This window comes from Phyllopteryx taeniolatus, chromosome 4 (assembly GCF_024500385.1).
Source record: "Phyllopteryx taeniolatus isolate TA_2022b chromosome 4, UOR_Ptae_1.2, whole genome shotgun sequence".
NCBI lineage: Eukaryota > Metazoa > Chordata > Actinopteri > Syngnathiformes > Syngnathidae > Phyllopteryx > Phyllopteryx taeniolatus.
The window spans coordinates 13,454,288-13,474,183 of record NC_084505.1 but is presented as its reverse complement, the minus strand read 5'-3'; the positions used below and the strand labels follow the sequence as shown (position 1 = coordinate 13,474,183).

At 41.4% G+C, this 19,896-nt stretch overlaps 1 protein-coding gene across 2 annotated transcripts; it reads left to right on the top strand.

The window, feature by feature from the left end:
* Positions 1–511: 511 nt before the first annotated feature.
* Positions 512–14,243, top strand: cpz (carboxypeptidase Z). Of its 2 annotated transcripts, none has more exons than XM_061769662.1 (14): positions 512–795; positions 1,190–1,222; positions 3,602–3,646; positions 5,251–5,302; positions 6,497–6,819; positions 6,901–7,116; positions 8,172–8,407; positions 10,886–11,047; positions 11,593–11,751; positions 11,828–11,963; positions 12,982–13,121; positions 13,354–13,453; positions 13,547–13,692; positions 13,777–14,243. In XM_061769662.1, the coding sequence occupies exons 1-14, from the start codon at positions 702–704 to the stop codon at positions 13,978–13,980; spliced, it is 2,046 nt and encodes a 681-aa protein (XP_061625646.1). In that variant the 5' UTR covers positions 512–701; the 3' UTR covers positions 13,981–14,243. The 2 variants fall into 2 exon arrangements, with proteins under 2 accessions (XP_061625646.1, XP_061625647.1); XM_061769663.1 differs by having other exon boundaries at positions 520–795; positions 8,172–8,368.
* The last annotated feature ends 5,653 nt before the right edge of the window (positions 14,244–19,896 follow it).

Below are 19,896 nucleotides of genomic sequence, written 5' to 3'. Positions count from 1 at the left end.
TGGTTGACTCGTTGGTTTTATTCCACAGGGCATGTTTTTAAAATTTTAAGTGGACTTGTAGTTTGAAATGCTGCCATTTTTAGGCAGACAGACGATAGCGCGTTATTGTGCAATTATTACGCAGCCAAATATTCAATGATACAGATATTGTTCAATTTATAGAGAGATGGAATTTGATGGGGAAAAACTCTGTCAAAAGCTTAAATTTTGGTACAGATTGTCTGCAAAATCAAAAGAACACATCCATTATAGCAAGACATATGAAGTAAAAACACTCCATTTGCTATAATCGGCCACATTAATGATGTCGCGGGCCTGCTGTGCCCCCCACGGGCCTCGAGTTTGACACCTGTGCTTTAGCCTAATTTTGGGCCTTTATGAGTCACATGCCCTGGTTTGCGGTCCATTTTGTGATGATGTCTCTGTTGTTGGTTTTGAACTGCACTTCCATCCGTGAGCCACTGTCTGTCTTTCTCCACCCCCAGCACACACACGCAGTGAGCGAGCGGTGCAGTGAAATATGATCAGCGCCGCAGTCGAGCCTCAACTCTTTTCGGGTCAGGGATGCTTTGCGCAAACAAAGGAAGGAGGTCTCTGTGCAGCGCCTTGTAATTATCATCGCGCTTGCGAGTAGTTGTGACGCGCGACTCACGGCTGCCACATCACACAGTGTTGTCAAGCAGTCTACTACGTGAAGAAACATGCTTTTAGGACTTTTGGGGCTGTTTCTAGCTTTAACGGAAAGTTGTCGGTGCGCGCCACAGCAGACCTGTCATCCAGGAGACGAACTTTTGGGTAAGTTTAAGTGTTCCAATGATTTCCACACGTTTTAGCAACAAAGCGTCCATCATTAGAAGGTGATCTGTAATTTTTTTTTAAAAGCATGGATTGCCTCTCTTGAATGCAGCATGATTACGCTGCGTTATTTGCTCATAAATACATCATTCTCTTGTTTATCAACATTCAATTTTACTGTAGATTTAGGTTGATTAGGCTAAAATTCACGTGTACAGCGTTGAAAGTGCTACCTAAAAATTTCACTTAAAAACACAAAGCAAGTTCTGCATTTTTTTGTTTGACAAATAGCGCCCCCTCGCGTGTAGATATGTTACGTCCATTGATGACATCCACCAATTTCATGTGGACATTGTTGGAAATTTTATGTGTGGCGTTTTTCCCTCCCACACAGGAAGATGCAGTAACAGTGTGACCGAAGCAAAACGTAAGTCATTTAGCATCATTCATCTAAGACGAGGCTTCATTTTCATTTCTAATAATTTGAAACAAACATTTGAATATCTAGAACACACGTGTCAAACGGCAGATCTGGCCCACCACATAATTTTGAATTTGTGCTTATGGCCAAGAAAACCAAATGAATTGAGTCTCCTTCTTGCTAAATGGATTTGTTCGTTTTATTTTGGTAGGTAAACTGCACCAAAATTGCATTCCACTCCCATTACAAGCATTTCCTTCCCAGCAAATCCCTTCTTAACATAAATTGAAGACAAACTTGTATCGTTAAATATTTCTATGCCACAATTTTCCATGACTTTTCATTTCAAATTCACTTTGCTGTTAACAGTGTTGCCACGCTTACCGTGAAAAAGTAACTTAGTTACTTTCCTGATTACTTGATTTCAAAAGTAACTAAGTTAGATTACAAATATTTTTTAGTTACTTTCAGCAGCTGCTGAGTGGCAGAAATATCACTTATCCACAGTACAAAAAGAGCATGAGCTTAACCGTACCCATTATTTGGTAATATACGCCACACAAGTTACAGAATGATGTCATCAATATGAACCAATAACTTAAATATTAGTGTAATTGAAGCCACATTAAATGAGCGACTTAGTGCAGACTTGACATGCCAAATACAGTAAGTACCATTCTAAAGACTCGTAACTGATAGATAGATGGATGGATGGATCAGAATCAGAATCAGTATCATCTTTATTCGCCAAGTATGTCAAAAACACACAAGGAATTTGTCTCCGGTAGTTGGAGCTGCTCTCGTACCACAACAGTCCATTGACAGAGAACACTTTTGAGACATAAATTAGGACAGTTTGAAGTGACTAATAGAACAATAGTCCAGTGCAATGACCATTGTGCAAAGGGCGCAGAGACTATTGGTCAACAACAGATATGCAGATAGTGCAGTGTGGCGAGACTACTACAGTGCACGAGTAATGTATAATTGGCCCAACAGAGATGTGACAACAAACTCAAGACAAAATTGTCAGCATGTTGCAATATGTACTTTAGACCTATATTAAAAAAAAGTCATAAAATATTTGACTCTGACTGTGTGTAGTTTGGAGCGCATATCTATGACACGAGTTTCACTATGAAAATTAAATTCCTTCATTCCCTTTGGACACCTCATTAGGTACACCGGCGCAGGGGAGCTTAAACGCGACTCTCCGGCCATCCTGCCTGCCACGAACCGGATACATTTCAGATTGTAACGCAGCGATGTTGAAACTGTCTTGAGTCCAGGAGTAAACACATGTCTCCTGCACTTTATCCCGAAAGGCACATTTATTCGGCAGCATGCGCGTCCAGATAATGGCGTCTCGCTCTTGGGAGACGAGCCAGCCTAGCCCTACATCATACACGACACGGCTTCCGATTGGCCGACCATTACGTCATATCCTACAGCACTTACACATTAAAAGCAGACATTTTAAATCAATGAGGAAAAACGTTATTTTATCACAATAATCAACAAGTATAGGACATATATACATAAAAAATATATATGTATGTACTATACAGTATAATGCTATGTAACACTACTGCTTAAGTTAGGCTTACTATTGTACTTTATGGCTGTTGGTCAATGCCATATTTTATTTTGAAACCACTTCCTTTTCAACTCATATAAATACTCGCTCACATAAACATGTCAAATGTTTGCACACATACACTTCAAACACACTCGCATGAACATGTCAAATCTATTCACATACCATCCTCATACATATACATATACATATACCATCCAATACATATTTTAAATATGAAATACTTCACTTTGATTGTGTGCAGTGTGCAGTTCATTTCTATAATTTCACTTTTTGAATTGAACTACTACCTAATAAAAGAATTACACTATTCATGTGTGAGCATGATTGACATGAACTCGTGAATGCCAGTGATGTGTGCGAAAATGTGTTTGACGTGCTCACGTGAACGCATTTGAGTCGTGTTGATGAGAGCTAGATGCGTGTGTATGAGAGCATTTGAGTGGTGTTAACGAGAGCATTTGAGTAGTGTAAACGAGAGCATTTGAGTAGTGTAAATCAGAGCATTTGAATAGTGTAAATGAGAGCATTTGAGTAGTGTTAATGAGAGCATTTGAGTAGTGTAAATGAGAGCAAGACTCGTGTGTATGAGAGTGTTTGAGTAGTCCTTATGAGAGCCTTTCAGTGGTTTGTTTGTGTGTGAAAGCATTTGAACAGTAAGCGTGAGAGCTAATCCTGAATAATGTCCCTCACGGCCCCTCATATTGGGGGAACCAGACAGGACTACACTTAATGTTGTTTTAAAAGCGTGATTGTGGTCAACAGTACTCATTTTGTTTGCATTATAGGGTTGTTGGTCGCTTTTCCTGATTCCGTACCCCAACAACACACAGGTGGGCACGTGGACAAACACACACACACACACACACCTGGATATAGTAACGCGTTACATTGCTCGTTACTCAAAAAGGCAGCCAATTTGGAGTAATGTGTTACTATGTTACTTTGTAACGTGTTACTGACATCACAGGTTATTAACAATATCTACTATATAACAATCAAATGCAGGGACAACTGTTTATATGTAATAATACTGTATGATGAGGTGAGTATACTTTTATAAGGGATTCGATGTTATCACGTCCCTCTGAGGGAAACCATAACTACGATTTGGCCTGCGACAAAAAAAGAGTTTAACACCCCTGAATTCTAAATTACAATGCCTCTGTGCTACTTTATCTGAGTCTTATTTGACACAGAAATAAACAAACATCCATCCATCCATTTTCTGAGCCGCTTCTCCTCACTAGGGTCGTGGGCGTCCTGGAGCCTATCCCAGCTGTCATCGGGCAGGAGAGGCGGGGTACACCCTGAACTGGTTGCCAGCCAATCGCAAGGCACATAGGAACAAACAACCATTCGCACTCACAGTCATGCCTACGGGCAATTTAGAGTCTCCAATTAATGCATGTTTTTGGGATGTGGGAGGAAACCGGAGTGCCCGGAGAAAACCCACGCAGGCACGGGGAGAACATGCAAACTCCACACAGGCGGGGCCGGGGATTGAACCCGGGTCCTCAGAACTGTGAGGCTGACGCTCTAACCAGTCGGCCACCGTGCCGCCAATAAACAAACAAATATTTGTAATGGTAACCTGCTACAGATTGTTTTGTACTATTTTTAGATCTATTCAATGTTTTTTTTCATGCAGCGCTGTGACTTAGTGGTTGGCACATCTGCCTCAGAGTCCCGAGGTTTAGGATTGGAATATTGGCTGTGGCTGTGTGGCGTTTGCATGTCCCATGCCTGGGATTTTTGCGGGTACTGCATTCGAAAAACATGGATGTTAGGTTAACTGAAAAATTGCCAATAGGTGCAATGTGAGTGTAAATTGGTTGTTCATTATGTGTCCTGTGACTGGCTGGCAACCAATCCAGGGTGTATCCTTTCTCTCACCGAAAATCAGCTCAGCCCAAATGAGGACAAGTGCTACAGTAAATCGATGAATGGCTATTTTTTCATCTGGTTTCTTGGTGAAAAGATGACATTATGGTTTAGCATTGACTCCTAATGAATGAACCTGCCCTAGTTTAAAGTTACGTAACTAACACTTAACTCACAGTTTCCTGAATCACAGCGGGGCTTCAGGTTCAAAGGGTGAGGTTAGTGTTCAGGTCAAGGCCTGATCTTCAGAGCCAGAGATGGTAAAATACCACGTTTCTCACCACTGCAAGATTCAATAGGACTCTCCTGCGGGTGGAATGGCACATTTATCACGTTCTGTTTTTGGCTTTTGTACGCACGCTTATCATTTGGAAACACCAGCTTCTGTACACAACAAATACACAAAACAAGGTTTATATGTCCCTATGATGATGGTGGTATACATATATGCAGAGAGTAATACTTCGTAAACCTAAAATTACATGTTCACCCTGACTAAACACACTGTCCATACATTTTGTGTGATAACACTGTATGTTTCTGTTCTCTTCAGCTACCTGCACAGAGATGCATCTGAGCTACTGTAATGATGTAGGATACACTAGGTGGGTTCTAGCGGTTGGTATAACAAAGAAATCAATCTCAGTGTGGTTTGTACAATAGCAACCTTGTTGGATTAGGGTGAGGTTCTACTCAGAGGGCCATATAGTACCTGTACAGTGCTCCTCCGTTAACGAAGGGGTTTCGTTCCTATGGTCGTGACGTAATTTGTATGAATGCGCCTTATTCTGTCACTAACCTACTCCGTGCACTGTTCGCATGTACACCAAGGACCCCTTGTATACGCTGCTTAAAAAAAGTAACATTTTAATCACACATACAATGAAGAATACCACTTGAAAATCACTGATTGCATAGTCATTAGTTGAGACCGTAATAAGAACAAGCACTGGAAACCCAGATCAGACCCGTTCAGAATCCCACTCAAATCAAAGTTAACAGGATATTCAGACATCTATGAATTTGCTCAAGACAATTGATAATATGGCTCAGTGTGTGGCCTCCATTTGTCTGTATGCACTCCCTACATCTTGACGTGCCGGAGAAAACCAGGGCCCACTGCTCCACAATTTCGGAAAAAGGACCTTATTTAGCAAACGCATACCCGACAGCAGTCAGGTTACCTCTGATGAGCATGGTCTCGCTGGCCCTCTTAAGGGCATGTTTGTGATTGACTTGGAGTTACACTATGTATGATTCAGTGTCTCACTGATGCACATGCATAGTGGTAACACAGTGCCTGTTTATATAAAAGTGACTACACATGGAGTAGCTTTAAAAAGGATCTTAATTGTGTCATACAATGACTTATGTAAATGATTAAAAATCCAGTGAGCAAGACGAATACTGGGCATGTGTGGTTGGAACAAAAACTAGAGTACAGACATTTGCCAAGGCTGAACATTTCACCAAAGTAAAAAAAAATACTATTCTTGGAAAATTATGGGTAAGAGAAAATAAGTGTTTCTGTAGTTGTATCCAAATATGCTCCAAAACGTAATGGTTTTGTCTTCAGAACATGTCCCCCCCTCCACAAAGTTTCATGGAAATTGTTCATGTCATTTTTGCGCGAGACCACTAACAAACCAAACAATTGCAATCAAAACAGCTTTGACATTCTACACCTGGTGGAGGTAATAACAAGCAGGTCAAGTAAAAATGTACGGTTTCTGTTGAAGCACTATTCATGTGGAGCAACATTTAGGTTTTGAAGTTTAAATCTTCCTTTGCTGCTCCAGAACTATGTTTCCCAACATCCTTGGCCACCAGACTCGTACGGATGCCGAATCGGGGGCAGAGTACCTTCTCCTGAGTGTCATCCATGGCCTCCTTAACGGAGAGTGCTCCCCTGACATCCGTCTCGTGGGCTGCTCAGTACTCGCGTCGCCCTGCCGGGATAACAAGATGATCAAGCCCTGTCGCAGCACATGTGAGGCCCTGAGGAAAGACTGTTCCCACACCTTTGAGGCCATAGACATGGCCTGGCCATACTTCCTGGACTGTGACCGCTTCTTTGCAAGCGACAGAGAGGGGTGCTTTGACCCACTGGCGGCGCTAAAAGGTAAAAGAACAGGTTGACCTCTTGGACAATTCCTAAAGAATTCTAAACTTAATCCTCTGATACCCATCCCACCCCATTCAGCCAGACAGGAGCTAACATGGTCCAGCCTCTCACCAGAAGAACCCAGCACCATCATCCAGTTCACGTATACGACCAACAGTCAGCTGTACAGCTTACTGAAGAGAACGGCAGCCAAGTGTTCCCACATTTCTCATGTTTACAGCATCGGCCGTAGCACTGAGGGTCGAGATTTACTGGTCATTGAATTCAGCAACAATCCTGGACAGCATGAACTATGTAAGTAAAAGATGGGTTTGAGGTTTTTTTGTGTCTAAATTGGGTATAGGCCTTTGACTACATTTTTCCCTTTTCCTTTTTTAAAATTTAAAGGGATGGTAGAATATTTTGAGCTCTTGTTTCAAAGCCAGTGTTGTATTGAGCAGAATAATGCCACCTGACGGAGCTGTGCCTTATTGTGGATTGTAGCTCAATTTTTGATAGTTAATGTAATTTTGTTATTCTCGAGACCAATAACTAGGTGGGACTGAACTGCAGCATCTCTGCTTGCTGCAATTAAGTAATGCAATCCAATGGCTTCAAGATGAATTTGTTCAACTATCACTTACACTCAAACGATCACTTAATCAATTATCATGCCCATATTTAGTCTAGATGTCATCTGATTTATTGGTTGTAGAATTACCGTGGAGAACATGAGAACAGAAAGAAAATACAGACAAACTGACAAGAAAACGAGGCACATCTAGACAAGACACGAGTGGGTGGAGGGAGCTGATCGGTGGACATAAGGAGCAGCACTCACGGGAACTGGTTGAGACAAAGACATAAAGACCAGACAGGGAAGGCAACAAACAAGACACTAGGAAACAAAACTCCAGCTACGCAACCAAATCAGACCAAAACAAGTCAAAGCAAATCCAATGGGTCAACACAACACAGATCATGACACATTTTAGTGAAAGAAAAACTACAATGCAATAAATATCATATATACTGTATACAGCATTTTGCTATGAAATAAATGCTCTTGCCACAGTACATAAAATGGCATATAGGTGAGTTTTTGTGCAAATAACATAGGATAGGTTCCCCTCCAAAAAGTTGCAAATAGGTGAAATAGCGACTGCTGAACTGTGCATATGTGGGGGTCCACCGTGTATCCATTTCTAGTGTGGAGGGGCATTTTTGAACAAGTAGAAGCTAAATAAAACGCCACTGTCATGCCATTGAGAAACACCTACATGTTCTGAAGGTGATACTATGCTAATGTTTACAGAACATGCTGATATTTATTTATTTATACATATTTGCCTCTTGTCTAAATACTTTAGTGGAGCCAGAGGTCAAGCTGATTGGCAACATGCACGGCAATGAGGTGCTTGGTCGCCAGCTGCTCATCTACCTGGCTCAGTACTTGTGCTCAGAGTATACCTTGGGAAACCCCCGGGTACAAGCCCTCATCAACAGCACCCGCATCCACATCCTGGCCTCCATGAACCCCGACGGCTACGAGCTTGCCGCTGCAGAGGTAGAGGATAGAAATGACCCGGAGCTCATCAATCAGGAAGTAAATATTGTTAACAGTACAAAAAAAAAGACAAATTGCCATTATCCGTTGTCAGTCCACTCTGCTTTGTCTTTCTGGAGGATGGGTGAAGGCAATAAGTACTGATTCAATGATCTGATTTATTGTTGGCAAATTGAAATGGGACGATCTGGTGGTTAGGTATGTAGTCAAGACTTCATCTTAATGTAGTCTCAGTAATATGACAGGACCATATGGGATTTGTTTCACTGCGGATTGATTAGGATAAAGAACTCCTAACACATGCAACTCTTAACGGTCGGGGGCGCCGGAGCCTATCCCAGCTGACTTTGGGCAAATGGCGGGCTACACCCTGAACTGGTCACCGGTCAGTCGCAGGGCACATAGAGACACGGACAACCACTCGCACTCACATTCACACCGTCACTGAGTGGGAACTGAACCCACGCTGCCCGCACCGAAGTCAGGCGAGTGCACCGCTACACCATCAGTTACCCATGCAAATCTTAACTATATGTGAATGGTTTATTGTTCACCAAACAAGATTTCAAAGGATAACTGACCGAAGGGCAAGTTGTCAGAGGTCCGAGGTCAGATCCTCTCAACCAATTTGCATTACTATATTTAAATAGTGGTTGCTGCTGTTTGCTCATACAAATACTCGAGCTAGACACCATGCTGTCACTTGATTGACTAAGCATTCTTACCTCAGTGTTAGTGCGGGAATAAGGTGTGTAATGATTTTTAATTTTTTTTATAACAATGATTCGATTTGTATCATGATTTGCGGTTGCCGATACGATTCAAAGACAATATTGATTTATTTAGAACGATACAATCTTCAACAATTCAGTAACTCTGGATCAATATGAGGAGAAGTAATTGTCACATATCCTTGATTTGAGCATAACATCAGGCCTTCTATTGTTATCACTACTCATTCAAGTTGAGAGAGCGACAGCTTCACATCATTCCTCATACGTTTGTACATTTCCGGAAGAAGGACAACTTGCTGAGCACAAATCGAGGAAATTGGATCAAAGGGATAGAAATCGATACATGGATGTAGTAGATGTAAATACATCACATTAGTAGTTTCCATTGGTGTGTTCTTTTATTTTTGGGTGTTTTCAAAAATGCAGTGCAGTCAGAAAGGTACCGAATTGTTATCACTCCATAAATTACTGTTTTTCCCCCGGATATGCTGGATTCCTTCCCACATTCTGAAAACATGCATTTGAGGCTAATTGAAGACTGCATATTGCCAATGTGAGTGTGAATGGTTGTTTGTAACTATGCGCCCTGTGATTGGCCGGCGTTCAGCCCAGGGTGTACCCTGCCTCTTGCCCAAAGTCAGGCACCAGCTCACCCGCAACCCTAATGAGGACAAGTGGTTTATAAAATGGATGGACAGATTATTATTATTAGTTTTTAATTACAAAGTGACTATAACTCAGGCTTGCCCTTGGTGCGCGGTTGTAAGACCATGCCTTTCATTTGTTGGCTTTACGTGCTTAAAGCGCCTGCTGCAGAATGGGGATTAAACAAAAATGCTTAAAAAAAATGATGTGCATTACTACGTACAGAGGATTTAAAGGTGTTTCCATAACACATTATGCAGCTCATACAGCTAACATCCATAGTTGACCAAAGCAAGTTGTAGTGCACCAGACGGTGCTCTCGTGAACTGTACCACCTTGTTGAAGTGTGACTACAGTAAACATACTCCACACCATTTGACAAGGAGAAATCAGTGACTCAGGGCAGTACTCATGCCTTCCACCTTCCCATCTTTTCCTTTTTTTTTTTTAAATAACATAGTCAGGTCCTCCTACCAGTCATCAGTTATAATATTAGATTGAAGAGCTTTAACACAAGCAGAATCGACATATTAGATCAAATACTACCTGGGAGAACTCCAACCATTTTATTTTTTACTAACCAGTAAGCAACTCACCAATTAATCTACGTAAGTAGTAATCATCATCAGCATGCTTTTCTACATTGTGTTATGCATTTGTAAACCTCCAACCACCACACACATTTTTTTGTCAGAAATCTTAGCGTTAATACTCCACAAAACACCGCTGGCACATGGTCTAAAGGTCACTAATGGATAAGAGCCAGTGGTTAAGGGGCTTCCTATTCTGTGTTTCTGCTCTGCATGTACTATATACACTGTATGCAATGGACTGATCACATGCTCAAAAGTATTTAAATGCTCTTTGACATAAGACTTCTCTACTCGGATATATGGTCTTGTCTACATGTTAACAATGGAAATAACAGAGATAGTGTCACATTTTCTTGACTAACATCCAAAGTTTTCTCACCACATACTTCCCATGATGCCTGCTCCCTCTAACATCTCATCATCATCATCATCATCATCATCATCATCATCATCATCATCATCATCATCATTATCGATATATACATTGATTTAACCCTTTCTCGCATGGTTTAACTTTCCTAGTTGTCTGAAAACAAATGTTTCAGGGTCACTTACTGAACGGTTGGACTAATGGCCGTACAAACGCCCAGAACATTGACCTGAACCGCAACTTTCCTGACCTCACATCTGTCTTCTACCGGAACCGTCGCAGCAGGCACTACCGCACTGACCACATCCCAATTCCTGATGGCTATTGGTTTGGGAAGGTAAAATGAATATACATCACGTTTATTGATGCTTACAAACAATCCAACAGCTTTGCTAGTCTGTGTGTCTATGTGCGTATGTAATCTGCGGATGTGGCGAATATACCAATGGCTCAGTGTAATTTATAAAGGTTTACACCCTCATATCAAATAACTGGTTAGCACATCTGCCTCACAGTTCTGGGGACCGGGGTTCAAATCCCGGCCCCGCCTGTGTGGAGCTCGCATGTTCTCCCCGTGCCTGGGTGGGTTTTCTCCGGGCACTCCGGTTTCCTCCCACATCCCTAAAACATGCATGGTAGGTTGATTGAAGACTCTAAATTGCCCGTAGGTGTGAATGTGTGCGCGAATGGTTGTTTGTTTCTATGTGCCCTGTGATTGGCTGGCACCCAGTTCAGGGTGTACCCCGCCTCCGGCCCGAAGATGGCTGGGATAGCCTCCAGCAGACCCTAGTGAGGATAAGCGGTACAGAAAATGGATGGATGGATTGATAAAACCATTAATACGCCTCTGATACTCAGTACAGTACATGTTATGCACTGTAGGTGGCACCAGAGACCTTTGCAGTGATGAAGTGGATCAGGTCAATCCCCTTTGTCCAGTCGGCCAGCCTCCATGGTGGTGAGCTGGTAGTCTCCTATCCCTTTGACTTCTCCAGACACCCAGACGAGGAGAAGATGTTCTCACCCACTCCGGATGAACGGGTAATGGATGAATGAAATGGAAGGATGATGAGGCTCATTGTTGATGTAGCTCTCTCATTAACCATGCCACCTGCAGGTGTTTAAGCAACTGGCTCGCACCTATGCAGACACCCATACCACCATGTCAAACAACGACACAGACAGGTGTGGAGCAAACTTTTACCGAACTAAGGGCATCATCAATGGGGCACTGTGGTACAGTTTTCCTGGAGGTGAGAAAATGAAGACGTTCACTGGTTTGAGCATTTTTCCAAGGCTGCATTGTCTCATTGCCTTGTGCACAAGCACTGTGCAAAAGTCTTAGACCACCACTACCTTTGCCATTAAAACGACCATTTTCTATTGCCGTACAGCAAATCGTGATGCCATTCCTTTTGGTTTTTCGAGAGTCATATTCCTGCAACTTTACATTGATGTATCATTTTTTGTCTTCATCAAGATATATTTTTAGACAATAGCGCACAGAAAGGTTGGAGGAACAATTTGCCTATTGTCGAGGAGTAGTTGTCAGTTAAACTAAAAGCTGCAGATTCTGTCTTCCTAAGTATCCTCGGAGGTTTTGTTGAGCAAAATGCAGTACTGTTGTTGGTAGTATGCTGCAATAGTGGTTAGCATGCCTGTCTCACAGTTCCGAGGTTTGGAGTTCATGGAGTTTGCAAGTTCTCCCTGTGCTGGCGTGGATTTCCTCTGTGTATTCCAGCTTCCTCCTACATTCCAAAACCCTCCATATTAGTTTAACTAAAGCCTCTAAATTGTCAATAGATGCGATGGCTGTTTGTCTATATGTGCCCTGCGATTGGCCGGCAATAAGTCCAGGGTGTACCCTGCCTCTCACCTAAATTTATAGGCTCCAGTTCACTCACATATCTAATAAGGAAAAGCGATTTATGTTTAAAAGAAAATGGATTGATCAAAAACACAGATGTCTATGGCGTTAGATTCCACCACCATTGATTATCAGGGGAATGGGTAAATGAGGTGACATTATAAAGTGCTTTGAGTGCCAGATGGTAGAAGTGTTTAAGTTTCCATTTACCATTAACGTAAGTACTGTGTAACAAACTATGTACATTCTAAATAAAAGTGTCTTACGGCTGTGAATACTTTGCTTTTCTCTGTGTCAGTGATAGTGTATTGTACTCTGATTGCTATAACTAATTATTGCTAAAATAAAAAAAACCTAAACGGTGGCTTTTGCGCAGTACTTCTGACAGTATTTCTCCATTGCAGGCATGTCAGACTTTAACTACCTGCACACAAATTGTTTGGAGATCACAGTGGAGCTGGGCTGTGACAAATTCCCCTCTGAGGTAGAGCTTTACCCAGAATGGAAGAGGAACAAGGAAGCTTTGCTCAGTTTTGTAGAGTCGGTAAGTGTATCTCTATGTTCTGTTAACTTGGCAAAAATGATTCCATAATACATGTGAATTGCTCTCAGAATTGACAATATAAAATATGGATTAACAGCTATCTGAAGAAGGGCCATTAGTAGTGGTTCACATAGCTAACTTTCATGAAGAGGCCAACTGGGATCAAAACTGTTGCCCATGTATGTGATGGGAAATGGAAATAGAATTTTCCACATTTTCATGTCACATAAAGGTCCATCGGGGGATTAAAGGTGTTGTAAAGGATGTTGATGGCAATGGGATCAAAGATGCCACCATCTCTGTCAGGGGGATTCGAAAAGATGTCACCACGGGTAAACTATCGCTGGAATATCACCTTGTTACTCCTTGTTTCTGTTTTCATTTGCTTGACTGTCTGTCTGACATTCCCAACCTTCCTCTTTCAGCTGAAGGGGGAGACTACTGGCGTTTGCTGAGCTCTGGTACTCACATCCTGACAGCCACTGCCAAAGGTTACTCCAGGGTCAGCAAGCGGGTTCATCTGCCTCACAACCTGAACAAAGCTGGACGTGTGGACTTTGTCTTGAAGAAGGTCTGTCAACTGTTCAGCTACGTATGATTGATAAAACGGGATCTCTGCTTTCTATTGTCACTCTCCTCTCCATCTTGTATGCAGGTTCCCCTAGAGCCTGACATTGACGACCACTTCTTCCCCACAACAGACACATGGGATCGTTTTGACCCTTACAATCAGTTTGAACGCTACAGCGAGCCCGATGTAGTTGAGAGGGGTATCGAGCGGCAGGAAAAACCTTGGTGGTGGTCCTACTTCTCCCAGTCTGGCATCTCGCCTCCAAACTGGCTGCTGCGAAATTTCTAAATTCACTTGAGGACAATACAGGTCTCATTGCACCACTGTAAAATGCTCTTTGGATGCGTTTGTGGTACAGCTGAGATGTATTAACATTGACTTCAACACCACACACACAAGTTTAATGCTTTTGATAGGACTTGACAAAACTATTTTCTGCCAGGCATCACATATAATTTTAGTGAGCATTGGAAGGTGAAAAATGATGGCATGCACTTATATGATGACAGACTGCTTCTAATTCACTAGTAAAGTCAGCTGCATAAACTGTGCTCATTTGTTTTTACAGTCTGATGGTTATTTCTTATGTTTTACACATTCTATGTCATTCAAGTCACAAAAGCCTGGAAGTGTCACAGCTTTTTTTTTATACTGAGCACAACTCTAACACTTGAATTAGTAGTGCTATAATATGCCACTCAAATAGATGCTTTGCTTTGTTTTATATATACAACCCCAATTCCAATGAAGTTGGGACGTTGTGTTAAACATAAATAAAAAAAGAATACAATGATTTGCAAATCATGTTCAACCTATATTTAATTTGAATCCACTACAAAGACAAGATATTTCATGTTCAAACTGATAAACTTTATTGTTTTTAGCAAATAATCATTAACTTAGAATTTTATGGCTGCAACACGTTCCAAAAAATCTGGGACAGGGTCATGTTTACCACTGTGTTACAGCACCTTTTCTTTTAACAACATTCAATAAACGTTTGGGAACTGAGGACACTAATTGTTGAAGCTTTGGAGGTGGAATTCTTTCCCATTCTTGCTTGATGTACAGCTTCAGCTGTTCAACAGTCCGGGGTCTCCGTTGTCGTATTTTACGCTTCATAATGCGGCACACATTTTCAATGGGAGACAGGTCTGGACTGCAGGCAGGCCAGTCTAGTACCTGCACTCTTTTACAACGAAGACACACTGTTGTAACAGGTGCAGAATGTGGTTCGGCATTGTCTTGCTGAAATAAGCAGGGACGTCCATGAAAAAGACGTTGCTTGGATGGCAGCATATGTTTCTCCAAAACCTGTATGTAGCTTTCAGCATTAATGGTGCCTTCACAGATGTGTAAGTTACCCATGCCATTGGCACTAACACAGCCCCATACCATCACAGATGCTGGCTCTTGAACTTTGCGTCCATAACAGTCCGGAAGGTTCTTTTCCTCTTTGGCCCGGAGGACACGACGTCCACAATTTTCCCCCCAAAAAATTTTAAATGTGGACTCGTCGGACCACAGAACACTTTTCCACTTTGCATCAGACCATCTTAGATGAGCTCGGGCCCTGAGAAGCCGGCGGCGTTTCTGGGTGTTGTTGATAAATGGCTTTTGCTTTGCATACTAGAGTTTCAAGTTGCATTTACGGATGTAGCGCCTAACTGTATTTACTGACATTGGTTTTCTGAAGTGATCCTGAGCCCATGTGGTGATATCCTTTACACATTGATGTCGGTTTTTGATGCAGTGCCGCCTGAGGGATCGAAGGTCACGGGCATTCAATGTTGGTTTTCGGCCTTGCCGCTTACATGCAGTGATTTCTCCAGAGTCTCTGAACCTTTTGATGACATTATGGACCGTAGATAATGAAATCCCTAAATTCCTTGCAATTGTACGTTGAGGAACATTGTCCTTAAACTGTTCGACTATTTTCTCACGTACTTGTTCACAAAGAGGTGAACCTCGCCCCATCTTTGCTTGTGAATGACTGAGCTATTCAGGGAAGCTCCTTTTATACCCAATCATGGCACCCACCTGTTCCCAATTAGCCTGTTCACCTGTGGGATATTCCAAACAGGTGTTTTATGAGCATTCCTTAACTTTCTCAATCTTTTTTGGAATGTGTTGCAGCCATAAAATTCCAAGTTAATGATTATTTGTTAAAAACAATAAAGTTTATCAGTTTGAACATTAAATATATTGTCTTTGTAGTGGAATCAATTAAATATAGTTTGAACATGATTTGCAAATTATTGTATTCTTTTTTTTATTTATGTTTAACACAATGTCCCAACTTCATTGGAATTGGGGTTGTATATATATATATATATATATATATATATATATATATATAAAAACACAACATACCTGATGTTCGGTAATAATATTGTAAACAAATATAGAATCCAATAAAAAAAAAAGCAGGATTAAATAAAACATTACATTCACCCTAAAAGAGGTTCAGTACACCTGCATAATTTACCGTAATGAGATCCAATTTAGAGCAATCTTTTTGTCTTGTTAGTACAAACTTTGACCGACAGAGGACGCCAGTCTACATGTAAGAGAAGACTCAACCTCTATCAAACCAATGCTTTCTCCGAATATACAGTACGGTACTTGACATGGACCCACATACTTTTACATTAGGGATGTTAATCGATTAATTATTTAAAATCAGATTTATCACTCTTTTGAATTTTTACTGATCGTGATTAATAAGAGGTGCCAAATATACCACACATAGTTCCACATTTTGCTTTGAGATGGTATTTTAAACTTATGCTTTGATGAAAAGAGAGTTCAGCGCTACACTATATGTAAATTACCTTTGTTTTTTTAGGGTCACTTTTGAAGCAAAATGTGCCGCTATGCAGACCAGTCAGAGTTTCCTCACTCATCTTTACATTGGCGTAAGCGTTGAGCTAAGCACTGACCTCGGTGCCAGCTGCGCCCCATTTCAGATATCCATCAACGGTTAACGTAAAAGGTCAAAATAAATTGTGTGATTAATCTGAGTTAATACATGATTAATGCAAGAATATTCCTTTGTGATTCATCATGAATTAAGACTAACTTTGACACCCCTAATACACACACACACACACACACACAAATAATAATCCCAAAAAATCAAGTAAAATATCAAAAGCATTTGACTTAAGCCCTAAAATAAGGTTATTTGGCGTTATTTTTATTTGGACGCATCTCGGGTGTTTCAAGGAAAAACACGTCTGTGTATTTAATGGGGAAGTGTCATCACACTTACATTTTCAAGGGATAGACGTGTGTTGCTAATCAGTAGGGGTTATATGCAACCAACTTCCGCATTCTTCAAAACAGCTCCATTCATGTTTACATATATCATATTGTATATGTATGAATAAGTTACATACATATGTTTGAAGCTATAATACGTAAGTTCTGTCGTCCCCTAGACTGGAAATCAATATTACAAAAACAGAAACAGTCGCTTCGATATGACGTAGTGGGGCCCTCGTATGTGATTATTCTATAACATTCTACAACATTTTTATTCTGTTTTGAAGGACAGCCAGTGGGGAAAAAAAGATGAATTATATGTAAGAGGAAATTGTTGTAAATTCACTACTGTTGCTGCGTTTTGTGCGTTGCATTGCTTGGCGTTTGCTGAACTTCATTTATTTTACTTTAGGCACCTTGTTGGGCAGCCAAGGGGTCCTCGGGAAGATGTATGGGAAGATGGCTGTTATTGCTTTCTTTTATCATTGAAGCACGCATTTGTGAAGAAGATATCAGACAGAAATATCCCAAGTAGTGCAATGCAGAGAGAGTGAGTCATTCCCTATAATTACTGCAATTCTACACTCATTTTTCGGGCGTTTTTTTTTTTATTTCAGGCAAAGGCATTTTGTTGGGCAGCTAATGGTCCTCAGAAAGAGGTTTCGTTCCTTCACGGCAATTATTTTTATTTAGTTTTCTGCTATTGTAGGTTAATTGAAGAATGTGAGTATGAATGGTTGTTTGTATATGTGGGCCCTGCGATTGGCTGGCGACCATTTCAGGGTGGACCCTGCCTCTCGCCCAGAGTCAGCTGGGATAGGCTCCAGCATGGCTGCGACCCTAGTGCGAATAAATGGTACGGAAAATGGATAGATGTTTTCTGCTACAGAAATATAAAATATGTTTAGTGAGCGGGCGGCACGGTGACCGACTGGTTAGCACATCTGCCTCACAGTTCTGAGGACCCGGGTTCAAATCCGGCCTCCCTTGTATGGAGTTTGCATGTTCTCCCCGTGCCTGGGTGGGTTTTCTCTGGGTTCTTTGGTTTCTTCCCACATTCCAAAAACATGCATGGTAGACTCTAAATTGCCTGTAAAGGTGTGGATGTGAGTGAGAATGGTTGTTTGTCTATGTGTGCCCTCCTATTGGCTGGCGACCAGTTCAGTGTACCCCGCCTCTCGCCCAGAGTCAGCTGGGATAGGGTCCAGCACGCCCGTGACCCTAGGGAGGATAAGTGGAACTGAAAATGAATGGATGAATGTATAGTGAGCTTTTTATAAAAGACGGCTGCCGTGCTTCACCCATTGCTAGTTAAAATGCATCATTTCCATGCCGTCATTTCTGCTACGTCATTGTCTCTTTCCCCCGCCAAGTGGACCAGCACAGGAAATGAATTGGGCACGTGTATATATATATATATATATAGTGGGTGAGGAAAGTTTTCAGACCCCCTTAAATTTTTCTCTCTTTTTTATATTGCAGCCATTTTCTAAAATCATTTAAATTCATTTTTCCACATGAATGTACACACAGCACTCCATATTGACAGAAAAAAAAACGGAATTGTTGAAATTTTTGCAGATTTATTACAAAAGAAAAATTGAAATATCACACAGCCATAAGTATTTAGACCCTTTGCTCAGTGCTTAGTAGAAGCACCCTTTTGAGCTAGTTTTTCACACCTGGATTTGGGGATCATCTGCCATTCCTCCTTGCAGATCCTCTCCAATTCTGTTAGGTTGGATGGTGAACGGTGGTGGGCAGCCATTTTCAGGTCTTTCCAGAGATGCTCAATTGGGTTTAAGTCAGGGCTTTGGCTGGGCCATTCAAAAACAGTCACAGAGTTGTTCTGAAGCCACTCCTTTATTTTAGCTGTGTGCATAGGGTCATTGTCTTTTTTGAAGGTGAACCTTTGGCCCAGTCTGAGGTTCTGAGCACTCTGGAGAAGGTCCTCGTCCAGGATATCCCTGTACTTGGCCGCATTCATCTTTTCTTCGATTGCAACTAGTCTCCCCGTCCCTCCAGCTGAAAAACACACCCACAGCATGATGCTGCCACCACTATGCTTCACTGTTGGGACTGTATTGGACAGCTGATGAGCAGTGCCTGGTTTTCTCCACACATGCCACTCAGAATTAAGGCCAACAATTTCTATCTTGGTCTCATCATACCAGAAAATCTTATTTCTCACCATCTTGGAGTCCTTTAGGTGTTTTTTTTTTTTTTAGCAAACTCCAGGGCTTTCATGTGTCTTGCACTGAGGAGAGGCTTCCGTCGGGCCACTGATGTCAAGCTGTTACTTCAAATATTGTATGTATCGTTAATAAAGGCTGTATGATTGTGACTCTTTGAACGGTGCAGCAAATTATTACAAATATAGTATTATGAATCCCAATGGTAGATTTAGTTTTGAAGATGTATTGTTGGTTTATTATACAACACCTACAACAGATTTCATTGATGAAATGTTTAATTCTAACATTCGGAGCCACCTGGAAGGGGCCCTTCGCCCACTAGGATGGAAGTATTTCTGAATGGGTTATATAGTCCCTTAGCAAACCTAAATTGATTAAAAATAAAAACAAACTAACAAGCATAACAGATATATCATGTAATTTTGAGAACATTTATTATGCAGCTCTCAAAACTCTCAAAACTTTATACTCAGCACTACTTGCAGATATTTGAGCTGGAACCCTAGGTAAAAATGTTTAAATCTCGACTGAGGCTTTAGTTCTACACTTTGGCATTGGGTTAAACTACATGTAAGCCTGTTTTAATGCCATTTCTATCCCCCACCCCTCCAAGCCCCCCTCCTCTTTGTCAACTGTGGGTCTGTAAAGCCCTTTGAGACTCTTTTGTGATTATGGGCTATACAAATAAACTTTTCTTTTGACACAACACTATGGTGCAAAATAGTGCAAACAAACACTACAT